The 24,034-nt window shown below is 57.6% G+C and overlaps 1 protein-coding gene across 1 annotated transcript; it reads left to right on the top strand.

Annotated features, from left to right (window-relative positions):
• The first annotated feature begins 7,527 nt into the window (after nucleotides 1–7,527).
• On the top strand, nucleotides 7,528–22,027 carry RNPEP (arginyl aminopeptidase). The gene is made up of 11 exons (XM_015099421.4): nucleotides 7,528–8,133; nucleotides 13,472–13,612; nucleotides 13,870–14,018; nucleotides 15,164–15,280; nucleotides 15,708–15,943; nucleotides 17,547–17,660; nucleotides 18,278–18,390; nucleotides 18,502–18,610; nucleotides 19,326–19,550; nucleotides 20,475–20,617; nucleotides 21,531–22,027. The coding sequence occupies exons 1-11, from the start codon at nucleotides 7,543–7,545 to the stop codon at nucleotides 21,687–21,689; spliced, it is 2,097 nt and encodes a 698-aa protein (XP_014954907.4). The 5' UTR covers nucleotides 7,528–7,542; the 3' UTR covers nucleotides 21,690–22,027.
• The last annotated feature ends 2,007 nt before the right edge of the window (nucleotides 22,028–24,034 follow it).

Here is a 24,034-nt window from a genome sequence, read left to right as displayed (position 1 = left end):
TCCTTGGGTATGGATGAATTTTCTAGAATGAGGGGTGGGGCGGAAGAGGAGAGCCCTGAAAAAGATGGAAGGCCAGTTCTTTTTGATGCCACCACATGCGGGACGGCAGGTGGGAACCCGGAAACCTTCCTAGTTGTTTCCCAGCTTCTTGCTTCCCTTGGACGCCCCTGTCTGCCCCAGACTTAGAAGGACTTCTGTTCTCAGAAAGCCTGGCTGCCCCCTGCCCGTCCCCTCACCTGCTGGAGCTGGCCCAGGCTAGCGGGTCCCTCTCTCACGTGCCCAGTGTGGAGATAGGGGGCGAGGAGGGAGGCAAGGGGAAGGCCAGCGTCACTCCTCATTCTCCTCCCGGAAGCTCCCGTCGTCCTTCCCAGGCAGCGGAGTGTGTCCTCCAGCGCTGTGCCCACTGACCAGCCATCGGTGGGCATGTCCGTGAGCCCCCGCCCCCCGCCCGCGTACCCTGCTGGCTGCTTCCTGGCGATTCGGTTTCCCCCTCCTCCTTTTCCCCCAACGTGTTTTCAGTGAAAATAGCAAACCTGTAAAGTTGGGGTTCACAGTGAACACGTGTACCCAGCACCCAGATCCTATGACTGACTTTACAATACTTTAATTACCATTGCCTACCTGTTCACCTATCCCCCACTTTGTAATAAAATTGAAGTTTATGAAGTCCATTGATAAGCATGTAAGATTATTTTAAAGTTTAGAGAGTAGTAGAAACCAGGTAGGTTATAGATTCTAATATCTTAAAAAATACAGATTTGAAATGTTTAATAAGTACTCTGAAACTAATTTTGGTGTACGAGAGCCCAGAGTAAAAGGTAAAGTCACCAAATTTGTTCCAATTGCCAAGATAAACGTGGAAACAGACAGGGAGGAATTTTTCTCTGGGTGTTTTTCTGGAAGAATGGAGTCAGTCCCTCGGTTTCAAGGTGGAAGCGCCCGTCTGCTCTCCCATTTTCCCTTAGTGTCTTCCACTGCGTGTGAAATCGGCATGAAACAGTGACTTTCTGAGTCAGGCTGAACGCGGTGCAGCCGGCTGTCGGCCCGGCCGGCGTGGCCGCTGCGCCACCCTGCGGAGCCTGGTGGAAGCGCACGGTACCCCGCCGCTGCTTGGGCCTCGAGCACAGCAAAAGGCAGCCACCGAGGCCCGCGGGCCAGATTCAGCCTGCCGCCTCTTTCTGCGTGATCTGTGAGCGAATAATGGACTCAAAGTTTCTATAATCATTGAAAAAAAAAAAAAACCAGTTTCATGATATGTCGACATGACATGAGGATCCCAGGTCCACGCAGGGCCCTGCCTTCACGTGGTCAGTGGCTGAGCTCATACGCAGTGCAGTTAAGTGACGGCATCAGAGACGCCCAAGCCGGGAAGTGTTTGCGCTTTTTTTTTTTTTTTTTTTTTGGCCGTTGGGCATGCAGGATCTCAGAGTCTTAACCCCCCCTGGATAGCCAGAGAAGTCCATATTTGCCCTTTACATGAAAAAAAGGTGTCGACTTCTGTCAGAGCAATTAAAAGTGAGAGTGATTTTTTTTGTCTATACTGATTACATTTCTAGCACACCTTTTCTTTGTGTGGACCCAAACTGAAAGTAGTCAGGCCGGAGATGGCAAAAGTGAACGTCGACATTTTAGGAATCAGCGAACTAAGACGGATGGACTGGAATGGGTGGATTTACTGCAGATGACCATTTTATCTACTACTACTATTTTATCCCTGCGGGCAGGGATCCCTTAGAGGAAATGGAGTAGCCATCACAGTCAACAAAAGAGTCCGAGATGCAGTACTTGGATGCAATCTCAAAAACGACAGAATGATCTCTGTTTCCAAGGCAAATCATTCAATATCACAGTAATCCAAATCTGTGCCCCAACCAGTAATTCTGAAGAAGCTGAAGTTGAACGATTCTGTGAAGACCTACAGGACCTTCTAGAACTAACACCCAAAAAAGAGGTCCTTTTCATTATAGGGGACTGGAATGGCAAAAGCAGGAAGTCAAGAAATAACTGGAGTAACAGGCAGATTTGGCCTTGGAGTACAGAATGAAGCAGGGCAAAGGCTAATAGCATTTTGCCAAGAGAACCTACTGATCATAGCAAACACCCTCTTCCAACAACACAAGAGAAGACTCTACACATGGACATCACCAGATGGTCAACACCGAAATTAGACTGATTATATTCTTTGCAGCCAAAGGTGGAAAAGCTCGATATAGTCAGCAAAAACAAGACCGGGAGCTGACTGTGGCTCAGACGATTATACAGTGGAAGTGACAAATAGATTCAAGGGATGAGATCTGACAGAGCGTCTGAAGAACCATGGACAAAAGTCCATGACATTGTGCAGGAGGCAGGGATCAAGGCCATCCCCAAGGAAAAGAAGTGCAAAGAGGCAGAATGGCTGTCTGCAGAGGCCTTACAAATAGCTGTGAACGGAAGAGAAGTGAAATGAAGTTGCTCGGTTGTATCCAACTCTTTGCGACCCCACGCACTGCAAGCTACCCTGCTCCTCCGTCCATGGGATTCTCCAGCCAAGAGTACTGGAGTGGGTTGCCATTTCCTTCTCCAGAGGATCTTCCCAACCCAGGGATTGAACCCGGGTTTCCCGCATTGTAGGCAGACGCTTTACCAACTGAGCCACCAGGGAAGCTCAAAAGAAGAGAAGCAAAAGGCAGAGAGGAGGAAAGACATGCCCATCTGAATGCAGAGTTCCAGAGAATAGCAAGGAGAGATGGGAAAGCCTTCCTCGGCGATCAATGCAAAGAATTAGAGGAAAACAACAGAATGGGAAAGACTAGAGATCTCTTCAAGAAAATTACAGATAACAAGGGAACATTTCATGCAAAGATGGGCTTGATAAAGGACAGAAATGGTATGGACTTAACAGAAGCAGAAGATATTAAGAAGAGGTGGCAAGAATACACAGAAGAACTGTACAGAAAAGATCTTCATGACCCAGATAATCACGATGGTGTGATCACTCACCTACAGCCAGACATTCTGGAATGTGAAGTCAAGTGGGCCTTAGGAAGCATCACTACGAACAAAGCTAGTGGAGGTGACGGAATTCCAATGGAGCTGTTTCAAATCCTGAAAGATGATGCTGTGAAAGTGCTGCACTCAATATGCCAGCAAATTTGGAAAACTCAGCAGCGGCCACAGGACTGGAAAAGGTCAGTTTTCATTCCAATCCCAAAGAAAGGCAATGCCAAAGAAAGCGCAAAATACCGCACAATTGCGCTTATCTCAGACGCTAGTAAAGTAATGCTCAAAATTCTCCAAGCCAGATTTGAACAGTACCTGAACCGTGAAATTCCAGATGTTCAGGCTGGATTTAGAATAAGCAGAGGAATTGCCAACATCCATTGGATCATCGAAAAGGCAACAGTTCCAGAAAAACACCTGCTTTCTTGACTATGCCAAAGCCTTTGACTGTGTGGATCACAATAAACCATGGAAAATTCTGAAAGAGATGGGAATACCAGACCGCCTGACCTGCCTCTTGAGAAATCTGTATGCAGGTCAGGAAGCAACAGTTAGAACTGGACATGGAACAACAGACTGGTTCCAAATAGGAAAAGGAGTATGTCAAGGCTGTATATTGTCACCTTGCTTATTTAACTTCTATGCAGAGTACATCATGAGAAACACTGGGCTGGAAGAAACACAAGCTGGAATCAAGATTACTGGGAGAAATATCAATAGCCTCAGATATGCAGATGATACCACCCTTATGGCAGAAAGTGAAGAGGAACTAAAAAGCCTCTTGATGAAAGTGAAAGAGGAGAGTGAAAAAGTTGGTTTAAAGCTCAACATTCAGAAAACGAAGATCATGGCATCTGGTCCCATCACTTCGTGGGAAATAGATGGGAAACAGTGGAAACAGTGTCAGACTTTATTCTTCGGGGCTTCAAAATCACTGCAGATGGTGACTGCAGCCATGAAATTAAAAGACGCTTACTCCTTGGAAGAAAAGTTATGACCAACCTAGCTGGACACGACTGAGTGACTTCACTTTCATGCACTGGAGAAGGAAATGGCAACCCACTCCAGTGTTCTTGCCTGGAGAATCCTAGGGACAGGGGAGCCTGGTGGGCTGCCATCTCTGTGGTCACACAGAGTGGAACATGACTGAAGTGACTTAGCAGCAACAACCGACAGCATATTAAAAAGCAGAGACATTACTTTGCCAACAAAGGTCTGTCTAGTCAAAGCTGTGGTTTTCCCAGTAGTCATGTATGGATGTGAGAGTTGGACTATAAAGCTGAGCGCCAAAGAATTGATGCTTTTGAACTGTGGTGTTTGAGAAGACTCTTGAGAATCCCTTGGACTGCAAGGACATTCAACCAGTCCATCCTAAGGGAATTCTGACTGTTCTTTGGAAGGACTGATGCTGAAGCTGAAATTCTAATACTTTGGCCACCTGATGTGAAGAGCTGACTCATTTAAAAAGATCCTGATGGTGGGAAGGATTGAAGGTGGGAGGAAAAGGGGACGACAGAGGATGAGATGGCTGGATGGCATCACCGACTCAGTGGACATGAGTTTAAGTAAACTCTGGGAGTTGGCGTGCTACAGTCCATGAGGTCGAAGGGTCAGAAACGACTGACCGACTGAACTGAACTGAAGTTCCTCTCTGGCCTCATCTTTCTGTCTTGGGAACCTGTTTGGACCTGTCTTATACGGTAGGATATACGGGTGGTCCTGGGTGGCGTTAGGAGAGGGCCCTGAGCTTTTGCAGTGGGCAGCGGCGCCCCTTCTCTTTGCCCTGAGAAAGGCATTACGCAGACTACACTCGTGGGCAGTGTGACTCCCTTTGTTCGAAAGCGAGACCCTGTGTCTGTCTTGGCAGGCATCAGCCAGAGGGTGCCAGCCTGGCCCCCGGGGACTCAAGTCGTGCGCCCCATCCTGCGCGCAGTCAGACCATTATGATGAGCTGACTCACCCTCTGCTCCAGGCGAGGTGCCGTCTCCACAGGCGTCTCCACCACACGGTCCCGAACAAAGGGCGTTCGGTGCTACCTGCAGCTGTGGAGGCGAGCGTGTGAGCCACGGAGAGCTGGGTCCCTTGTTGGCTGTAGCTTGAGTGCTCTGTGGTTACAGGAATGCTCTGTGTGCCCTTGAGTCTCTTATTTGTTGGCAGCTTTTCGTGGCCTGTCTGTGGTTAATTTTGCGTGTTTTCTCTAATGGTTAGGTGCAAAGTTAGGCGTGTGTTGATGAGGTAAAGATGGTGACTTTAAGTTTGTACTGAATCCTGGCATGCGGGATCTTCGCTGCACACACAGACTGCCCAGCTGTGGCTCAGCCTCAGTAGTTTCGGCATGCAGGCCTAGCTGTCCTGTGGCCTGTGGGGTCCTAGTTCCCCAGGCAGGGATCAAACCTGCTTTGATCAAACCTCGGTCTGGATTTCTTAACCACTGGAGCACCCGGGAAGTCCCAAGACTGTGAGATTTCTGTGCAGATCCTTTAGGTCGGTGTAACTTTTGTCTGATCTGTTAATTACTGGGCAACGTAAGTAAGTGTCTCACTGGCGGATTTGCCCATTTTCCCTTGTAATTCTGTTAATCTTTGCTTCCTGCATTTTGAGGCTATACTATTAGGTACATCTCCTACTAGTACACGGTTATACTTTTAGAACACTGATACGTAATCCGTATCTGGGTATTTATGAGCTCTGCCCCATCCCAAGCTTCTGCCTCCCCCAGCCTGGGGCAACTGCCTGCCTGTCCAGCTTCTTTTTCTCCCCTCGCTTCCCTGGTGGCTCAGATGGGAAACACCTCATGCCGTGCAGAAGGCCCAGGTCTGATTCTGGGTCAGAAAGATCAATGGCCCCGCTCCAGCACTCTCGCCTCAGGAACCCACGGGCGAGGAGCCTGGTGGGGAGCCCGAGGACGAGGAGCCTGGTGGGGAGCCCGAGGACGAGGAGCCTGGTGGGGAACCCCGAGGATGAGGAGCCTGGTGGGCTGTGGTCCGTGGGGCTGCAGAGAGTCGGCTCTCGCCTGGGGAACCCCAAGGACGAGGAGCCTGGTGGGGAACCCCGAGGACGAGGAGCCTGGTGGGGCCGTGGAGAGTCGGACACGCCTGTGCGGCTGACAGCATTTCACCTCTACATTTTCTCGTGTTGGTGGGTTTGTGAGTTACACTAATTCTATATTCTTTAGGTGGTTTTCTTGAAAATATACCTAAGAAAGAACTCTCAGGACTTCTCTGATAGTCCAGCAGTTAAGACACTGAGCTTCTAATGCAGGGGGCACAGGTGTGATCCCGGGTCAGTAAACTTTAAGATCCCTACATGCCATGCACTGCAGCCAAAAAAGAAAAAAATCTTATTCATCCCTAAATCTACTCTCCTCCTAATAATCCAAGGAGCTTCAACATCAGTGACCCTTTTTTTTTTTTTTTACCCTCTTGCATACATTTATTAAGAAAAAAGATATTTTGGTTGCCTCATGCAGCATGCAGGATCCTAGTTCATACAGAGGCTGGTATATGCAGGTGCTCAACAAAAACACATCGTAGAATGGAGGGAGTTGAAGGTAGATGTACTGCGTGACTACCCTCAGTGCCACAGAAGAGTGGTTTTCTGAAGTTTTTTGGATTTCCCTAGCCAGTAAGTTAGAAAAGAAAAGAAAGAGAAAAAAAGGAAGAAAACTAACTTTGACCTTATGTGGAATTTCAAAATATCTACCACAAGCATTTCAGAAGATAAGATGCATTTAATGCTGTGAAACTACGAGGCACATACCAGGATGCTGTTTCCTTTATGGGAAACTCCCTACATTGTCTCTTAAAATTTCATTTCCTAATCGGGAAGATCCCCTGGAGGAAGAAATGACAACCCACTCCAGTATTCTTGCCTGGAAAAGGCCATGAACGGAGGAGCCTGGCGAGGTACAGTCCATGAGGTCGCAAAGAGTCAGACACGACTTGGTATAGTTTCCAGCACGGCTGATGAGCAGCTCCTAGCCACAGCTGGGCTCCTGGGAGGGTCACCGGCGCAGCGAGCTCTCCCACACAGGAGGGGGGACACGCGGCCCACCAGCCGCCCAGCCTCACAGCCGCCGTGCTGGTCCCCGCCCCTTGTCGGAAGGACGAAGGGCCCCAGGCTGGAGCCCCAACCGAGTTACCACGGCTCGAGAGACCACCAGGGCACAGAGGGGCCAGAAGCGTCCCCTTTCTTGGGGAAGGGTTGCTGCAGAGCTTGTGAGCTCAAACGCGACCCCCGGGCTCAGTGCTGCCTGCCCGGTGGACGAGGACACGGGCAACCTCAGCGCAGGGACTGGGGGCCATCCCAGCGGGATGAGTTCGGGCCGAGCTGGATCAAACTGTCGCTCGCCGGCCTGTCCAAAGTCCTTCGGCGAGGGTGGCGAGCTGGGAGTGGCGTAGAGCCAGAGGAAGGGCGTGGTCCGCTCGGGGGCGGGGCCTTCCCGGGTGCGCGGCCAAGGCGACCGGGGCCAGACCTTTAGGGGGCGTGGTCTGTTCGGGGCGGGGCCTCCCGGGGCACGGGCGGCAGTCACGGGGCCTCGGCCGGCGATGGGGCGTGGCCATGCTCGGTTCCGGGGCGTGGTCTTCCCGGGTGCGCGGCAAAGGCTCCCGGGGCCAGACCGGCGGCGGGGCGGGGCCAGGCCTGCAGGGGCGGGGCCCGCGCGGCGGGGCGGGGCCTGTGGCGGACCGGCGGCGGCAGCGGCGCGGGGCCATGGCGGCTGGCGAGCCTGAGGCCGGCCGACGGGCGCTGCGCGCGGCGCAGGCCGAGGACGTGGCGTCGGCCTCCAGCTTCCGCTCCTTCGAGCTGCTGCACCTGCACTTGGACCTGCGGGCCGAGTTCGGGCCTCCGGGGCCAGGCCCGGGCAGCCGCGGGCTGAGCGGCTCGGCGGTGCTGGACTTGCGCTGCCGGGCGCCCGGCGGCGCCGCGGAGCTGCGGCTGGACTCGCACCCGTGCGTAGACGTGACAGCGGCGGCCCTGCGGCGGGGGCAGCCCGAGCCGGGGCGGCCCGAGCCGGAGCCCGAGCCGGTGCCGGTGTGCGTGCAGCCGTTCTCGCACTACGGCCAGGCCCTGTGCTTGCACTTCCCGCAGCCCTGCGCCGCAGGCGAGCTCCTGCAGGTGCGGATCACCTACCGCGTCGGCGAGGGACCCGGGGTGAGTACCCGCAGCCCCCGCGCCGCCTCGTGCAGGCGCGCCTCCACCGCCTCCCCGCCCCTCGCCCCTCCTCGGCCAGGTGACTCTCCACCCCGCGCCTCTGGTCCTGCTGGTCTTCAGCCAGATGCCTCCGCCCCCTCCCCGCCGTCTCTAGCCCCCTGCGTCCTCCAGGCTGGACAGCAGACGGTTCCCGAGCTGAGTTTAGGGCTGTCGGTGCGCCCAGCCTGGGCTGGGCCCTGGTGGTGCTCTGCTCGGGGGCAGCCCTGAAGATGCCGGCTCGTTACGCGCTGCTGACTCAGGCCTTTGTTGCAGGTGCCCATCTAGTGCCCGGGGCTGGAACAGCTCTGAGACTGGGCACTTACTGTTTACTGTTTCCTCCTGGATGTGATGAACAAAAGAATTTGAGTAAAAATGAGAACCAGAATTAGGGTGGACCAGGCTTTGTAACTGCTGGGCTGCAGTCCATGGGGTCGCTAAGGGTCGGACACGACTGAGCAACTTCACTTTCACTTTTCACTTTCCTGCATTGGAGAAGGAAATGGCACCCCACTGCGCTACTCTTGCCTGGAAGATCCCATGAACGGAGGAGCCTGATAGGCTGCAGTCCATGGGGTCTCCAAGAGTTGGACACGCCTGAGCAACTTCACTATCACTTTTCACTTTCATGCATTGTAGAAGGAAATGGCAACCCACTCCAGTGTTCTTGCCTGGAGAATCCCAGGGAAGGGGGAGCCTGGTGGGAGTCGGACACGACTGAAGCAACTTAGCAGCAGCAGCAGCAGGCTCTAGTAATTGGCTTTCTCACTGTCGACTCTTAAATTCTAAACTGGGGTGGGGGAGGTGGGGCAAGTGTAGCAGCTGGAGTGTCTGGTGGGTCCCCCGGTGAGAGTTGAGGCCCCTCTCCGGTGGGAAGCCTGCCCTTCTCGTGTCCCGTCCCCTTTTGCTCTTAGAGCTGGCTGCAGGGGGCACCTCTGTCTCCGTCTTTCACTGTCAGGGAGGCCCATGAACCTTAAGATAGAGCTTGTTTGAAAACCTAAAGTCCAGAGCAATGTGGACTGACCTCTAAGGCAAAGGAAAAACCCCGGCCTCTGCGGGTAACTTGCTGTGCAGGAAGACATGGAACGCATGGAAACGTGTTTGGTTGCTCTGTTATACTCTGGTTCCCGGTTGGGGGCAGAAATTAAGTACAGTAATTGAAAAAATTAGGCCTCCTGGGCTTGCCTACCAAAAGTGGCACCTGAAGTTGAATTTCAGAATTAAACAGCTTTCATTTAAGACTTGAAGGCAGACACCCATGCTCCCCGGAGAGCTGTCCTTTGCCCTGTGGAGGTCCCCAGTGGGCACAGTTCCTGTTCCGCTGTCCCCGGGGGGGCGCTCACCTTGGTCACTGTGGGCCACGGCGTCTCCTGGATTTGATTCTGCTGTGTGTCCTGCCAGCCCCCTTTCTTCTCTTCTCTTCATGTCATTAAAACAAAAACGAGCAAAACTCAAGCAGAGAGGATGAGTAAGGGATTGTGGCTGAAGGGAAGAGAGTCATTGTTCACAGAGCTGAGCCTGACAGCAGTTGTCTTTATTTAAGTCCTAACACGGTGTCTAGGACCTCTGACTGCCAACTCATTATGCTTGTTTCCATGAGTAGGATTTATTTTTTTTTACTGTTTAGATTACCAGGAAAAATGAGCATATAGGACAGTTTCCATAAACCCCCAACACACACCACACACACACACACCCACACACATACACACCACACACACAACACCACCACCACCATCCCCCTTATTACCGGCTTATAAGTGGGATACACTTGTTACAATTAATGAGCCAGTTCAGTTCAGTTCAGTCACTCAGTCGTGTCCAACTCTTTGCAACTCCATGAATCGCAGCACGCCAGGCCTCCCTGTCATCACCATCTCCCAGAGTTCACTCAGACTCACGTCCATTGAGTCCGTGATGCCATCCAGCCATCTCATCCTCTGTCATCAGAGGATCCTCCCAGCATCAGAGTCTTTTCCAATAAGTCAACTCTTCGCATGAGGTGGCCAAAGTACTGGAGCTTCAGCTTTAGCATCATTCCTTCCAAAGAAATCCCAGGGTTGATCTCACTTAGAATGGACTGGTTGGATCCCCTTGCAGTCCAAGGGACTCTCAAGAGTCTTCTCCAACACCACAGTTCAAAAGCATCAATTCTTCGGCGCTCAGCCTTCTTCACAGTCCAACTCTCACATCCATACATGACCACAGGAAAAAACATAGCCTTGACTAGACGGACCTGTGTTGGCAAAGTAACGTCTCTGCTTTTGAATATACTATCTAGGTTGATCATAACTTTCCTTCCAAGGAGTAAGCGTCTTTTAATTTCATGGCTGCAGTCACCATCTGCAGTGATTCTGGAGCCCCCCAAAAATAAAGTCTGACACTGTTTCCACTGTTTCCCATCTATTTCCCATGAAGTGATGGGACCAGATGCCATGATCTTCGTTTTCTGAATGTTGAGCTTTAAGCCAACTTTTCGCTCTCCTCTTTCACTTTCATCAAGAGGCTTTTTAGCTCCTCTTCACTTTCTGCCATAACGGTGGTATCATCTGCATATCTGAGGTTGCTGATATTTCTCCTGGCAATCTTGATTCCAGCTTGTGTTTCTTCCAGTCCAGCGTTTCTCATGATGTACTCTGCATAGAAGTTAAATAAGCAGGGTGACAATATACAGCCTTGACGTACTCCTTTTCCTATTTAGAACCAGTCTGTTGTTCCCTGTCCAGTTCTAACTGTTGCTTCCTGACCTGCATACAGATTTCTCAAGAGGCAGGTCAGGCGGTCTGGTATTCCCATCTCTTTCAGAATTTTCCAGTTTCTTGTGATCCACACAGTCAAAGGCTTTGGCATAAAGCAGAAATAGATGTTTTTCTGAAACTCTCTTGCTTCCTCCATGATCCAGCAGATGTTGGCAATTTGATCTCTGGTTCCTCTGCCTTTTCTAAAACTAGCTTGAATGTCAGGAAGTTCATGGTTCACGTATTGCTGAAGCCTGGCTTGGAGAATTTTGAGCATTACTTTACTGGAGTGTGAGATGAGTGCAATCGTGTGGTAGTTTGAGCATTCTTTGGCATTGCCTTTCTTTGGGATTGGAATGAAGACTGCCCTTTTCCAGTCCTGTGGCCACTGCTGAGTTTTCCAAACGTGCTGGCATATTGAGTGCAGCACTTTCACAGCATCATCTTTCAGGATTTGAAGCAGCTCCCCTGGAGTTCCATCACCTCCACTAGCTTTGTTCGTAGGGATGATACCCTGTTATAAACTGGAATCTATAGTTGTTCCAGATTTCCTTAGTTTTTACTTCAAATAATTTGTTTAATTGAGCTGTTTTCATGTACAAGATATTACTAGGGTGTTGGGTCTTTTAAGTTTTTCCGTTTCATATTATACTTGATTTACAGCGTTAATTTCAGGTGTACAGCAGCCTCAGGTTTTAAAGTGTCCTCTGCTCCGGGGTCCCATCCCTCCCGGTGTGCGTCCCTCCGCCACGCCTCTGTGGGCCCCTCTTGGCTGTGGCGTTTCCTTAGATGTTCCTGTCTGGGCGGCTTAGGTAGTTCTGAGCCGCGGTGTGCCCCTCTGTTGGAATTTATGTTTAGTTTTTTCCCCTGATGAGATTGGGGCTATGAAGTTTGCTTGTTTTTCATAGACTGTTCTTCCTTAGAGCGGTTTCGGTTTCCCAGCAGCGTTGAAGGGACGTTCGTAGAGATAAGGCGTCGCTTCTCTAGTGTCACACCGAGGGCAGTGGTCCCGGCCTCTGTGCCGGCCTCTAGTCACCAGGCTGAAGCAGAGCTTGTTGGGGTCTGCACAGGATGTCTCTCTCCCCTGCCCCCACTTCCGTCTTACTGGACTCTGGATGGAGACTTGTTACAGTTTGCGCGTGCACACACACACACACACACGCACGAGCACACACGCAAAGAAAACCTCGCTTCCCAACGTGTCTCCCTTATGCCTCTCATAAGCCAGCCTCAGCGCCTCTGTGGTTTAAGCCCTTCACCACACACAGCTGCCCGGCTCCACGGAAGCCGCATTCCCCGCCTGCCCGTGCTGCTCCCGCCTCCTGGACATCATCTCCCTTCCTTCCAGCTGTTTAAACCCTGCCCGCTGTTGAGGGTGCAGCCTGGGGGTTTTGCTTCCACTGTGAGACTCTCCTGGGGCCCCTCAGCCCTCTTCTGACTTTTCCGTGGTGTCTGCTGCTGACCCCGGCCCCTCAGCCACACGCGGCATCCATGTTAGACGCGAGCCCTGCTGTGGGCAGAGTTTGGGTTTGTAATAATGGCTCAGATGTGCCCTCGATGAAGGACTGGCAGAAGACAACTCAAGAATCGCAGCCGGGGGCGTCCCTGGGGGTCCAGTGGCTAAGACTCCACATTCCCAGTGCAGGGGGCTGGGGTTTGATTCCTGCTCAGGAAACTAGGTCTTGCACACTGTAACTAAAATGATCCCACGTGCTGCAGCTAAGACCAGGGACAGCCGAGGAATAAATAAGCAAATATTTCGGGGGGGGGTGGGAATCATAGCCAGTGCCTGTAATGTACAGCACGTTGATTCTCCTGCTTCGGCAGGTGGATTCTTTATCGCTGGCACCCCCTGGGAAGCCCAGAACACACTTACCCTGAAAGGGTGAATCTCAGGAACGGAGGACACCCATTGGCCAGACTCCTTGCTGTTAGCGCCTGCTTTTCTGTGTCTTTTATCACAAGGTGAAGAACAGCTTCTTCAGCGTTTGTGTTTTGGTGAGGAGTTACTACAGTGAGGAGGACACAGGAGGGAGGCAGGACCGGGGGCTGGAGGCAGCTCGGGAATTCTTGAGGCCCAGGGACACACACGGAGCAGGCCCTGGCACCCCACTGCAGGACTCCTGCCTGGGAAATCCCATGGACGGAGGAGCCTGGTGGGCTGCAGTCCAGGGGGTCGCTAAGAGTCGGGCTCGACTGAACGACTTCACTTTCCCTGTTCACTTTCATGCACTGGAGAAGGAAATGGCAACCCACTCCAGTGTTCTTGCCTGGAGAATCTCAGGGACGGGGGAGCCTGGTGGGCTGCCGTCTATGGGGTCACACAGAGTCGGACACGACTGAAGCGACTTAGCAGCAGCAGCAGCAGGGACACATGAGTTACCCCTTGGTGGTGTCTGCCCCAGGAGGTGGACATCCGGCCGTGGCCTGGACTCCAGGGGGATTAAGCGTGCCTGGCTGGCAGAGGGTCTCGAATGTTCCTGGAAGTCCCCTGCAGCCCACGTGGCTGCGCCTGCCTGGGGCCCCAGGGCTGTAGGCTCTAAGTGGCGCGCCCCTCCCCGCAGGTGTGCTGGCTGGCCCCGGAGCAGACGGCGGGAAGGAAGAAGCCGTTCGTCTACACCCAGGGCCAGGCTGTCCTGAACCGAGCCTTCTTCCCATGCTTTGACACTCCCGCCGTGAAGTCCAGATACTCTGCTCTTCTCGAGGTGAGGGGACCGTGCGTCCCTGCCCTGGGGATTGGAACGGCCGTCTCCATCAGGTCACCCTTCAGGGCACGCTTACAGACCCTCTGAAGAACTCCGCCTGCGGAAGTTTTATCTGTGTAAACCCCATCGGTTGAGCCCTGGTTTCTGGAAGCCTCTGTACGTCAGGTGGGCTGCAGGCCGCCGCTGTCACCGGGCAGGTTGCTGATGGACAGTAGCCTCTGTCCGGGTGAGGCCTCGCCAGCATTCTCTGTCCTCAGGTCCCAGACGGCTTCACTGCTGTGATGAGTGCTGACGCCTGGGAGCAGCGAGGCCCCGGTAAATTCTTCTTCCGGATGAGTCAGCCGATCCCCTCCTACCTCATAGCCTTGGCCATCGGAGACCTGGTTTCGGCTGAAGTTGGACCCAGGTAGGAGACCAGGAGCCCGGAGGCAAGACTGGACAAGCCTCCAGGCAAGGGGGCCTCTGGCCAGTGCACAGGCCTGTCGGGGGGCTCTTGAGGCGGTGTCGGCCTGCCCCGAGTCCGGGCCTTTCTGCGGCACAGGGCGCGGCCTGAGGGCGTCGGAGGGCTGTGCTTTACCCCTCCTCCCTCCCATCCTGTGCTGAGACCCCGTCCTGCCGTGTCCTGGCCCCGTGCAGGGACGGCTCTGAGCTCAGGTGGCAGTTTTAGGAGGTCACCTTCTAGCTCAGTGTGCGCTTTCTTATCGCTGCCAAATCTCCCTGCCTTCTCTGGCACTTAATTCCTGGAAACACCCGCCTTGCCATCACCGTCTCCCTCCCAGGAGGCCCGAGGATGCTCTCCCCTGTCTGCTCCGGACGCAGAAGCCCAGGCCTGGGCCGACTCTGTGAAGGGAGGGGCTTTAGTGGAGGTGAATAAGGAGTCCACCTTATCAGGGTCCCCAAAGAGAAGTTGACCGGGAGCCTGGGTGCTCCTGCCCGTCACCCTGCCGCCGGCGCTTTGTCCGCAGTGGGAGGCGCAGTGGGACGTGGCTCTCCTGGTGGCGACCTGTCCTTCGCTCTGCTGGCCTTGGAGGTGCCAGCCGGGCGCCAGGCCTCAGACCGGGCTCAGTAGCGGCACTGGCGCCACGTGCCCCCGCTCCTGCGGTCAGAGGGAGCCCTGGGCGGGCCCTGTTGGCCTCCGCTTCCAGCCACGGGCTCTGGGCAGCCCTGGGCCTGCGAGGCGAGGGCTCCCTTCCTGGTGGACAGGGCAGTGGGTGACCGGAGGCGCGTCAGCCCGCAGCTGCGGGAAAGCAGAGAAGGAGAGGGGCGTCTTCTAGGGGTTTCCTCCTGTCAGGTTCTGTTAGGAAAAGGACGAGCTGGTGCGGAGCAAGAACAGCCTGAAGACACCGGGCAGGTGGGGGGCTGGGGGGGCCGGCCTGCTGCCTGCAGGAGCCCCGGGGCCCTCCCAGGTGGGGCCAGCCCTCCGGCTCTGGGTGGGCCTCGCCTCTGCCCGGGGTCGCCTGCCCTGGGCTCGCTGGCTCCCTGGGAGGCTGAGGCCGGCTGATCCCACGGGCTCTGACCCCTGTGCCACCCTCTCTGCCCCCGTGTCTGCAGGAGCCGGGTGTGGGCTGAGCCCTGCCTCATCGACGCTGCCAAGGAGGAGTACGACGGGGTCATAGAGGAGTTTTTGGCGACGGGAGAGAAGCTCTTTGGACCCTATGTGTGGGGAAGGTGAGGTGTCTCGGGGGCTTCTCGTCTGCGGTTCCCGCATCCCAGGGTGCAGGGGTGGGGAGGAGAGGACAGCCAGCCTGACCCGCCGTGGCCGTGGCCGTGACTGAGGCGGGCCCAGGGTGGGCGTTTCAGGACAGCGGCGTGCAGGCGGGTGCTGGGCTGGAGGTGGGGTTCGCTGTGCAGATGCGGCTGACTTGCCTTTCCCGTCACTGGGGGCAGCCCTGCTCTCTGTTTGCCGTCTTCAGACCTGAGGTCCCCCCAACAAGAGGCCCCGTCAGGCCCGCCGGCCCGCGTGGGAAGCTGGGTGTGAGGGAGCCGGTCTCGTCCCTCCTGGAAGGGCTGGGAGAGGGAGGCCCTGGGACGGGGTGCTGGGGACCGCCTGGGGGTGGGAGGGAGCCACATCCCCTGAGACCGCCCGCCCCGGCAGGTACGACGTGCTGTTCATGCCCCCGTCCTTCCCGTTCGGGGGGATGGAGAACCCCTGCCTGACCTTCGTCACGCCCTGCCTTCTGGCCGGAGACCGCTCCCTGGCCGATGTCATCATCCATGAGATCGCCCACAGCTGGTTTGGGAACCTGGTGACCAACGCCACCTGGGGGGAGTTCTGGCTGAATGAGGGCTTCACCATGTATGCCCAGAGGAGGATCTCCTCCCTTCTGTTTGGTGAGTCGCTGCGGGGACCCGTCTCCCCGTTCGGGGCCCGCCAGGCTCCCTCTGGGGTGTCCAGGGGGCGGCGGTGCAGGGAGCCCCGGGACGGCCGGGGAGGCCGGCTCACGGCAGCTGCTTTCGTCACTGCTCCTGCCGCACTGCGGTCACGGACCAGCAGGGCCCGGGGGCTGAGGGAGTCCCGGGCAGTCCAGTTGGCCGGGGGGCCTGGTGCTGGGCGTGCCTCCTGTCGGGGTGAGGCCGCTGTGCCCCACCCCGGCCTCAGTGACCCAGGTGCGCGCCACGCTCCGAGGGCCTGGCCAGGGCACTCTCACCTCCGCGTTTTGTTGGACACCTGGTGCCAGCCTTGACCGGGTGCTTCGCTCACCGCCTGCACTGCTGTGGACGGTGCTGTTTTCCCCTCTGATGGCGTAGTTCACAAGGCAGAGAGGGTAGGGAGTGTGCTCGCCGCCACTTAGCAACTGAAGGCAGACCCCCAGGTTGCGCCCAGCCATGCTTTTGAAATTCTCAGCACCATCTCTTTATTGAAAGCCCACAGGGTATAGGTGCTTTTTGGTTTTTTTATTCTTTCTGTGATTAAAATCTATCTTGGTGTATATGGGAAAATACACAGCAAAACACTTACCTGCCGTCTCACCATTCGGAAAGGATCGGTGGGCACCCTTTCCGATTTATTAGTAGTTCCCTGTGTGTGTGTGTGTGAGTCATCAGGCCAGATGGCTTTAGACCTGTCGTTTTCCCGTTAGCCTGGTAAAGTTAAGCGCTCTCCTGAGTCATTGAATTTTCTTGCACGGATGCAGAAGAATTCAAATAAATTCATAATTTATCCTGTCAGCCTCCAGTTGTACGTTGGTCTGTAATTTTCTTTTTTTTTTTTTTTAACAAAAAATCTTAATTTTTGTTGTTGTTGCTGTTTTGGCCACACCTAGGGGCATGTGGGATCTAAGTTCCCGACCAAGAATTGAACCCACGCCCTTGCAGTTGAAGCACACTCTTAACCACTGAATCGCCAGGGAAGTCCCTCATTTTTCCAACAAAATAATATTCTGATAAACATCTTTACATAGGTTCACGTGTATCTCAGATGATTTCAATAAATTCCTTGAAACATGCTTGTCAGGACTTGAACATTTTAAAGACCTTTTTTTCTTAAAAGACACATTGTCTCCTGCTTCCCAGAAAGTTTGTAGAGGTTTATCCTCTCATCAGTGGGCACGGAGCAGGCAGTCTCAGCCGCTGGGAGCCCCCAGTGTTCCACGCTGGGCCCTGACGCGGGCGGGCTGCCGCCCCAGGTCAGAGCATCTCGCGGGACAGTGTGCCTGGCGCCCACCGTCCTGCCAGGAGACAGGGGCCCGAGGAAAGGCTTGGCTGAGGGTTTCTCCTAGGCAATACGAACAGTCAGATGGGAAGGTCAGACTCCCGTCTCTGCAGATACATCACCCTGCATGGAAGGCCCCTGTCAGAGGGACGGTGTGTGGGAGAGAGGCCGAGGGCTCGGCTGGCCACAGCCTCCCTGCCCACGGTCCCCGGGGAGCACTCTGGCTCACAGGGCACCTTGGGGAGGCGCACGTGAGGTGCCAGCCCCTCTTCTGCCCCACAGGGCCCGCCTACACCTGCTTGGAAGCCGCCACTGGCCGGGCGCTGCTGCGGCAGCACATGGACGTCACGGGCGAGGACCACCCACTGAACAAGCTGCGCGTGAGGATCGAGCCAGGTCAGGGCCCTCCCGCCCCGCCGTGGGCCAGAGCCCTGGGGCTCCGCTGGCGCACCCCGGTCCCTCGGCAGGGAGGAGCCCCCCAGGCCCTCCGAGCTGCTCCGGCCAGTCCTGAGCGACTCTGCGTTGCCCTGCTTGTCCAGGTCCCTGTCGCTCTCGAGGGCCTTTGCCGCCCCCTGTCCTTGGTCAGCTCAGTCCCTGGGGGTTTGTAGAACGAGGTCGCCTGTCCTTACAGAGGGGCGTGACCCAGAAAGCCCGTGACTGCTCTGAGGTCATGGGTTTTTGTTTCCTAACATTGTTATTTCCACGTGTGGCTGACTGAGACCTTTCTGTACAGTTGAGGCCTCTGACTCCAATGGAGAGCTCCCTGTAGACGGGCTCCAGAGCACCTGCAGAAACCCCCACTGTTCTGGTGGGCGGCCACATGGGGGCGTGACCGTGGGGGCTGGGAAGACCCCAGGAACACAGCAACCCCGGGCTGCTCTTGCCGTCCCTCTCGAGACCCTGGAGACAGGTCGGGGAGGATCAGGAGCACTCCTGGCCGCGCTGCCCTGGAGAGCAGGAGCTGGTCTCTCCACGGCTGCTCTGAAGCTCTGAACCCAGAGCTTTCTCTGCAGGGGTCGACCCGGATGACACCTACAACGAGACCCCCTACGAGAAAGGCTTCTGCTTTGTCTCCTACCTGGCCCACCTGGTGGGTGATCAGGACCAGTTTGACGACTTCCTCAAGGTAATCAGCTCGAGGTGAGGGGGTCGGTGGGGGCGGAGGAGCCTCGGGGACCCCACTGAGGGGCAGTGGGGGCTCCGGGCAGCTGACCATGCTGCCCCTTCGTCCTCACAGGCCTACGTGGACGAATTCAAGTTCCAAAGCATCTTAGCTGATGACTTCCTGGACTTCTTCCTGGACTATTTCCCTGAGCTGAAGAAACAGAGGGTGGATTCCATCCCGGGTGAGGAGAGGAGCCGGCCCACGGCTTCCAGGAGGTCGTGGAGGGTGGGGTCTGCTTTCCGCTCTGAGGGACCAGTGTGTCCCCTGGGGGTGGCGCTTCGAGGTGGCTCCAGGGCCCCACGGAAGGACCTCCGCCACCCCCGCTTCCTTTCCCCCATTCGGCCTTTCTGCTCCCCTCTGCCCTCTGGATTCCCTGTCTCTGAGACACAGTCAGACCCTGAGCCCTGCCCAGGCCGCTGGTGCCCAAGGGGCTCCCCGGGCAGGACCGGAGCAGCTGCCCTGCCTGGGGAGCCGGTGGGAGGCCTGCTTCCTGAGTGCGAGCGTGGCCTGTGGCCCTGAGGTTTGCCCCTGCTCCCTGCTCTTTGCTGGGCCCCAGCCAGCCAGCTCCCCCGCCAGCTGGGAGGGCAGGACCCCCCTGGCTGCTGGGGGCGGGACCCCGGAGCCCAGGAGCGTCAGCGTAGCTGCTCTGCTCGTGGGGGTGGGCCGTGCTCCTTGTCCTGAGGGCTCATTTCTGCGCAGAACAGGCCCAGGTGGGAAGGGGGGCAGCTGGGGCTGTAGGTGTCAGGGGGCTGGGCAGAGCAGGTAGCCCTGTGGGCAGTGTCGGCGTTGGGGGAGGACTTGGGGCGGGTGGAGGTGAGAGGTCTTGGGAGCTGCCTGGGCGGGCTGGCTGGGGCACTGCCGGGGAGTTCTGACGGGTCTTTTCTTCTGCCAAGCAGGATTTGAGTTTGATCGCTGGTTGGACACGCCGGGCTGGCCGCCTTACCTCCCGGACCTCTCCCCCGGGGACTCACTCATGAGGCCGGCCGAGGAGCTGGCCCAGCTGTGGGCGGCCGAGGAGCTGGACCCAAGGGCCATCAACGCCGTGTCCACCTCTGCCTGGAAGACCTACCAGCTGGTGTACTTCCTGGATAAGATCCTACAGAAGTCACCGCTCCCCCCCGGTGAGGAACGGCCGGACTGTTGGGTGGGGGGGGCGGGTCAGCGTGGGGTGGAGCGTCCACGTGCTTCCTGGGCAGGGGCCCGCGGGGTCCTCAGCCGTGCAGGGCGGCCTCCCTTGCCCTGATCCCCTCCCATCCCCCTGGCTGCTCTGTGAGCCCGGGGCTCAGTCAGCCGGTAGGCGGGGTGGGGATGCAGCCCTGCCCCACCTCCGCCCTTCAGCACGAGTGCCCCGTTGCCACTCAGCCAGAAATAGTACCAAGGGCTGTGCTCCAGGAAAGCGGCTGGAGCATGATGCCAGCTATCTGGTGCTGGTGCGAGGGGCAGCGGGCAGGGCGTCTGGGGCACACTCTGGTCTGGGGAGGAAGACCGCAGGGAGTCGGGTTGATGACTGTGTACATTTAATCCTATTTTTTAAAAAACTTTCATTGGCTAATAGTGGCTCACAGTATCGTGTTGTTCTGCGGTACATCAGCGTGAACCTGCCACAAGTGTACGTGCGTCCCGTCCATCTCGAACCTTCCTCCCGCCCCACTGATACCCTCGCTTTAATGCCTATTCTGTTTGCTTTTATGGCTGCGCTGGATCTGAGTTTCCGCGTCCGAACTTTTGAGTTGCGGCACGTGGGATCTACTTCCCCAGGCAGGGGTCGAAGCTGGGCCCCCTTTAGAAGCCCAGGGTCTTGAGCACTAGCCCACCAGGGACGTCCTCCTCTGTGTGATATCAAGGGAAGGTGGTTGGAAGAGCTGTGGAGTTGGGACAAGCGCACGTCCAGGGCACGACCGCGTCGGGCCCAAAGGCGCAGGATGAGTGGGCGCCTGAAGCCCTCGGAGCCGTGGGTCTGGAGCCCCTGGTGGGCTGCGGGAGGCGCGCGCCGCCTCGGCGTGGGGCTCTGCCGCCGTCTTTCAGGACTCGGTTCTTCTCTCCAGGGAACGTGAAGAAACTTGGAGAGACGTACCCAAAGATCTCAAACGCCCAGAACGCGGAGCTGCGGCTGCGATGGGGCCAGATCGTCCTCAAGAACGACCACCGGGAGGACTTCTGGAAAGTGAGGGAATTCCTGCGCAGCCAGGTGGGTGCCCCCGACTCCCTGTCACCCCCCGCCCCGGGCACATGGCGGGCAGGGCCCTGCGGGCCCCCTCTCTGGGGCAAAGGGCCTGGCAGGTTCCGAGAGCAGGCCGTAGTGCCGCCCTGCGGGGAGACGGCCCAGCCTGTGCATCTGTGCAGGTCAGCTGGAGAGGCCCAAGGGGAGGGCCTGCTCAGTGTTGAGCGGACGCTGGGAGGGAGGCAAGACGGGTCATGCGTCAGCTGGGCCAGTCTGGGGGAGAGACCAGCGGCTAGAAGCGAGGCAAGTTGAGCAAAGGGTCTGGCCGCCTGGGGAGGCGTGTGCCTGAGGGTTCAGAGGCCAGCCGGCCTGCTGGGGAGGTCGTTCCCTGAGACTCCAGAGCAGGGCAGGAGCCGGGCCGCAGGCCAGGCTGGGTCAGGCTACCTCCCGAGCCCCTGAGCCCCCCACCTCGGGGATCAGCTTCCTGTGTGTGAGCGTCCAGTGCGCATGTGGGGGCGCGGCTTCCTTCTTGGCTGCGGCTGGTCCTCCGGAGCCCCGTTTGAGGGTTAGGCACTGCGGTCCTGGCCGTGTGCTAACGCCTCAGAGCTCTGACCTCTTGGAGCTCTGAGGTGTGGAGCCTGCGTGCCCACCCCACTCGGTTCTGTCCAGTGTGGACATATCCCGGAGGGTGACCGTGGAGACGTAGCAGTGTGGGTCTATGGCCTCTGAAAAGATTCCAGAACACGAAGCCTCGTGTCTGGGAAGCCCCCTGCCCCTTCCAGCACTGAAATCCACATCCCTTCGGGCCCTGGGGCAACAGGAGGCTGGGCCGCAGACCCACTGCGCTGTCAGCTGGGCCCCCGGGCAGGGGCCGGGGCCGCAGACCCTTGAGCTGGCCGGCAGGCCCCGACAGGCCCTGAGCACGAACTCTCTCTCACAGGGGAAGCAGAAGTACACCCTCCCGCTGTACCACGCCATGATGGCGGGCAGCGAGGCCGCCCAGACCCTCGCCAAGGAGACCTTTGCGGCCACGGCTCCCCAGCTGCACAGCAACGTGGTCCACTACGTCCAGCAGATCCTGGAGCCCCTGGGCAGGTAGAGGCTCCCTCCCTGGCCTCTGCAGGCTCGGCGCACAGCAGCTGCTCCAGGTCAAGGCCCCACGAGGGCACCTGTTCCCCGACCCCGATGCTGGGCTTCTGCTCTGACGGGCCGGCCTGGACCCAGCCTGTGACCAAGAACCTCCCTGCTCCCTGGGCTGGGGGTGGCAGGCCTCCCCGCCGCACCAGGGTCGGGAAAGCAGGAAGGGTTTTCTTTCTTCTTTCTTTTTGTATTCTTTAATTTTTTTTGGCTGATTCTTGAAATACTGTGCCAAGGGCTGATTTCTGGAGATTCTTTTTCAGGTTTAATCATTATTTTAATAAATATTTTAAAATGAAAGGTGTTTTGGTGGCTGAAATTCCTTCTCCCAGGCCCTCCTCTGTTCTGAGCAGGTCAGGGCAGGACGTTCTCCCCGTCCTTCAGGGGCCCGGGCTGGAGGTGGGGTGCCCCTGAGCTGTGAGGAGCAGGGCCACACGGGGCTCTGTGGGAAGAGTGTCCCCGTCAGCAGTGGCCACTCTCCCGGAGGGGGCAGGCCCTCCTCTGCAGGCCTCGCCCGCCCCTCTGTGACGCACTGCAGGTGGCTGAGCCCTGGAGTGTTTCCTCTGCCCCCGCGGGTCCCGGGTCTTCAGCTCAGTGTGTGGTCAGAAGCAGTCTGCCCAGAACTTCACCCCAAGCTCTGAGTGATTTCCACATGGGGATCTAAGTGGTTAGCAACCGGGGTGAGGGTGACGGAGAAGCATGCAAATATCCAGTAGCTCTTCCTAGACCCAGCCTCCTTACTGGCGGCGAGGCCCGTGGAGGACCCCCGCCCCATCCAGCAAACCGTCTCCTCGGCTGGCCAGGGCTGCCCCGGCTGCTGTGATAGGCGAGGACTGCCGTGGCCCCCGGACCCCTCAGCATCCAGGCGCTCAGCCTCGGTTCCGTGTGGACACCGAGGACCCTGAGGACGCCTGTGCCCCGCTCAGCGTCCAGGCGCTCAGCCTCGGTTCCGTGTGGACACCGAGGACCCTGAGGACCCCTGTGCCCCGCTCAGCATCCAGGTGCTCAGCCTCAGTTCCGTGCTGACCCCGGGGTTCTGTGGACCCTGAGGCCCTTCCTCAGCCGGGGTAAAGTTCAGCGGCACAGCAGGCACCCTGAGCTATCACTCCCCACTGCGCCCTGCCAGGGTCCCGTCTACTCTCAGAGCTCAAGGCGGGCCCGTGTGTCGTCCCTGCCTTGTCCCGGAGGTGAGCTGGGCTCTGTCCAGGCAGAGAGGGTCCAGGGGCCCTGCCCCGTACCACCCGCTGCCACAGCCCTGGCCTGGCCCCCGCCTGCCTCCACTCTCACAGGCTGACCCTGGAGGGAAGGCGTGTCTGCCCGCTCCTCCCGCGCAGCCCCTGCAGGCCTGCCCTCGCCAAGGCCCTCCTGGGTCACAGCCACAGCCGCTGCCCTGGAGGGCCGGCTCAGGAGCACGTGAGCGTGAGCCGTCCTGAGGCTGGAGCCGGTTCGCCCGCATTCCAGGGCTGGGGTAGAGGGCGTGCCTCGGGCTGTGGGGGAGGCTGCCTGGAGGGCTGGGGAGCTCTCCCCTGCAACCTGCCCCCCTTCACCCCAGTCTGGCCTGGCCCCCACGTCTGGGCCAAGGGAAGGGCTGGGACCTCAGTGCCGGAGAGGGGCATCTGTCCTACCGGGGGTTAAAGCAAGGCGGGGGTGTCCTCACTCAGGAGACTGAGCAGGTGGCCGCCCCAGCCCTGGTGCAGACCAAGGAGGGCGGCGAGGGGTGCTCAGATGTCGTGTCTCTGATGCGTTAAAAAAACGTCCGGAGGAGACTCAGGGCTATTAGGCCCACAGAGCCTTGTCTTCAAGGGTGGGAAATGGAGGAGACCCCTGGCTGCCCCCACGCAGGCCTGCGTGGTCTCGGGACAGCCCTTGTGGTTACGAATGAGCTCATGGAGGGGCCGTGGTCGGAGGGGTCCCCTGCCCACAGGGAGGGCGAGGGTGTCTGCGGGGAGCACCAGCTGGGGATTCAGACCTCAGCCCCACTTCACCAGCCCCCCTGGCCCGGGCGAGTCTGTGGGCCGCCAGCTGCCACCTTGAGGGCCCTGCTGAGGGTCAGATGGGGCCTGCTCCCTGAAGAGCACCCAGCTGGGCCCAGGGAGCCGGGCCTCTGACGCTAGGGGGCAGCAGGCCTATGCCGGTCTGCTACGCAGAGGGGTAAACACGGCCGCACGGGGCTGGCCCCTCGCTCGGTGGCCCCAGAGGCAGCTCTGTCGGGGACAGTGGGGGGGTCCTTCTGACAGCGCCAGGGCCCCCAGACACGGCTGCAGCAACCCTGAGGCTCAGGTGGCATCAGGCAGGCAGGGGGTGCCG

Source organism: Ovis aries, chromosome 12 (assembly GCF_016772045.2).
Source record: "Ovis aries strain OAR_USU_Benz2616 breed Rambouillet chromosome 12, ARS-UI_Ramb_v3.0, whole genome shotgun sequence".
Lineage (NCBI taxonomy): Eukaryota > Metazoa > Chordata > Mammalia > Artiodactyla > Bovidae > Ovis > Ovis aries.
Note: the sequence above shows the minus strand (reverse complement) of the source record. Positions and strands in the feature narration are given on the sequence as shown.

What these genes read in the sequence shown, in the direction of transcription:
- RNPEP (XM_015099421.4), top strand. Translation starts at nt 7,543, where the DNA reads ATGCTCGGTTCCGGGGCGTGGTCTTCCCGGGTGCGCGGCAAAGGCTCC. An exon ending in TCGGCTGAAGTTGGACCCAG is followed by an intron (nt 14,019 to 15,163) that starts GTAGGAGACCAG and finishes CCGTGTCTGCAG; the next exon opens with GAGCCGGGTGTGGGCTGAGC. An exon ending in GGGAATTCCTGCGCAGCCAG is followed by an intron (nt 20,618 to 21,530) that starts GTGGGTGCCCCC and finishes TCTCTCTCACAG; the next exon opens with GGGAAGCAGAAGTACACCCT.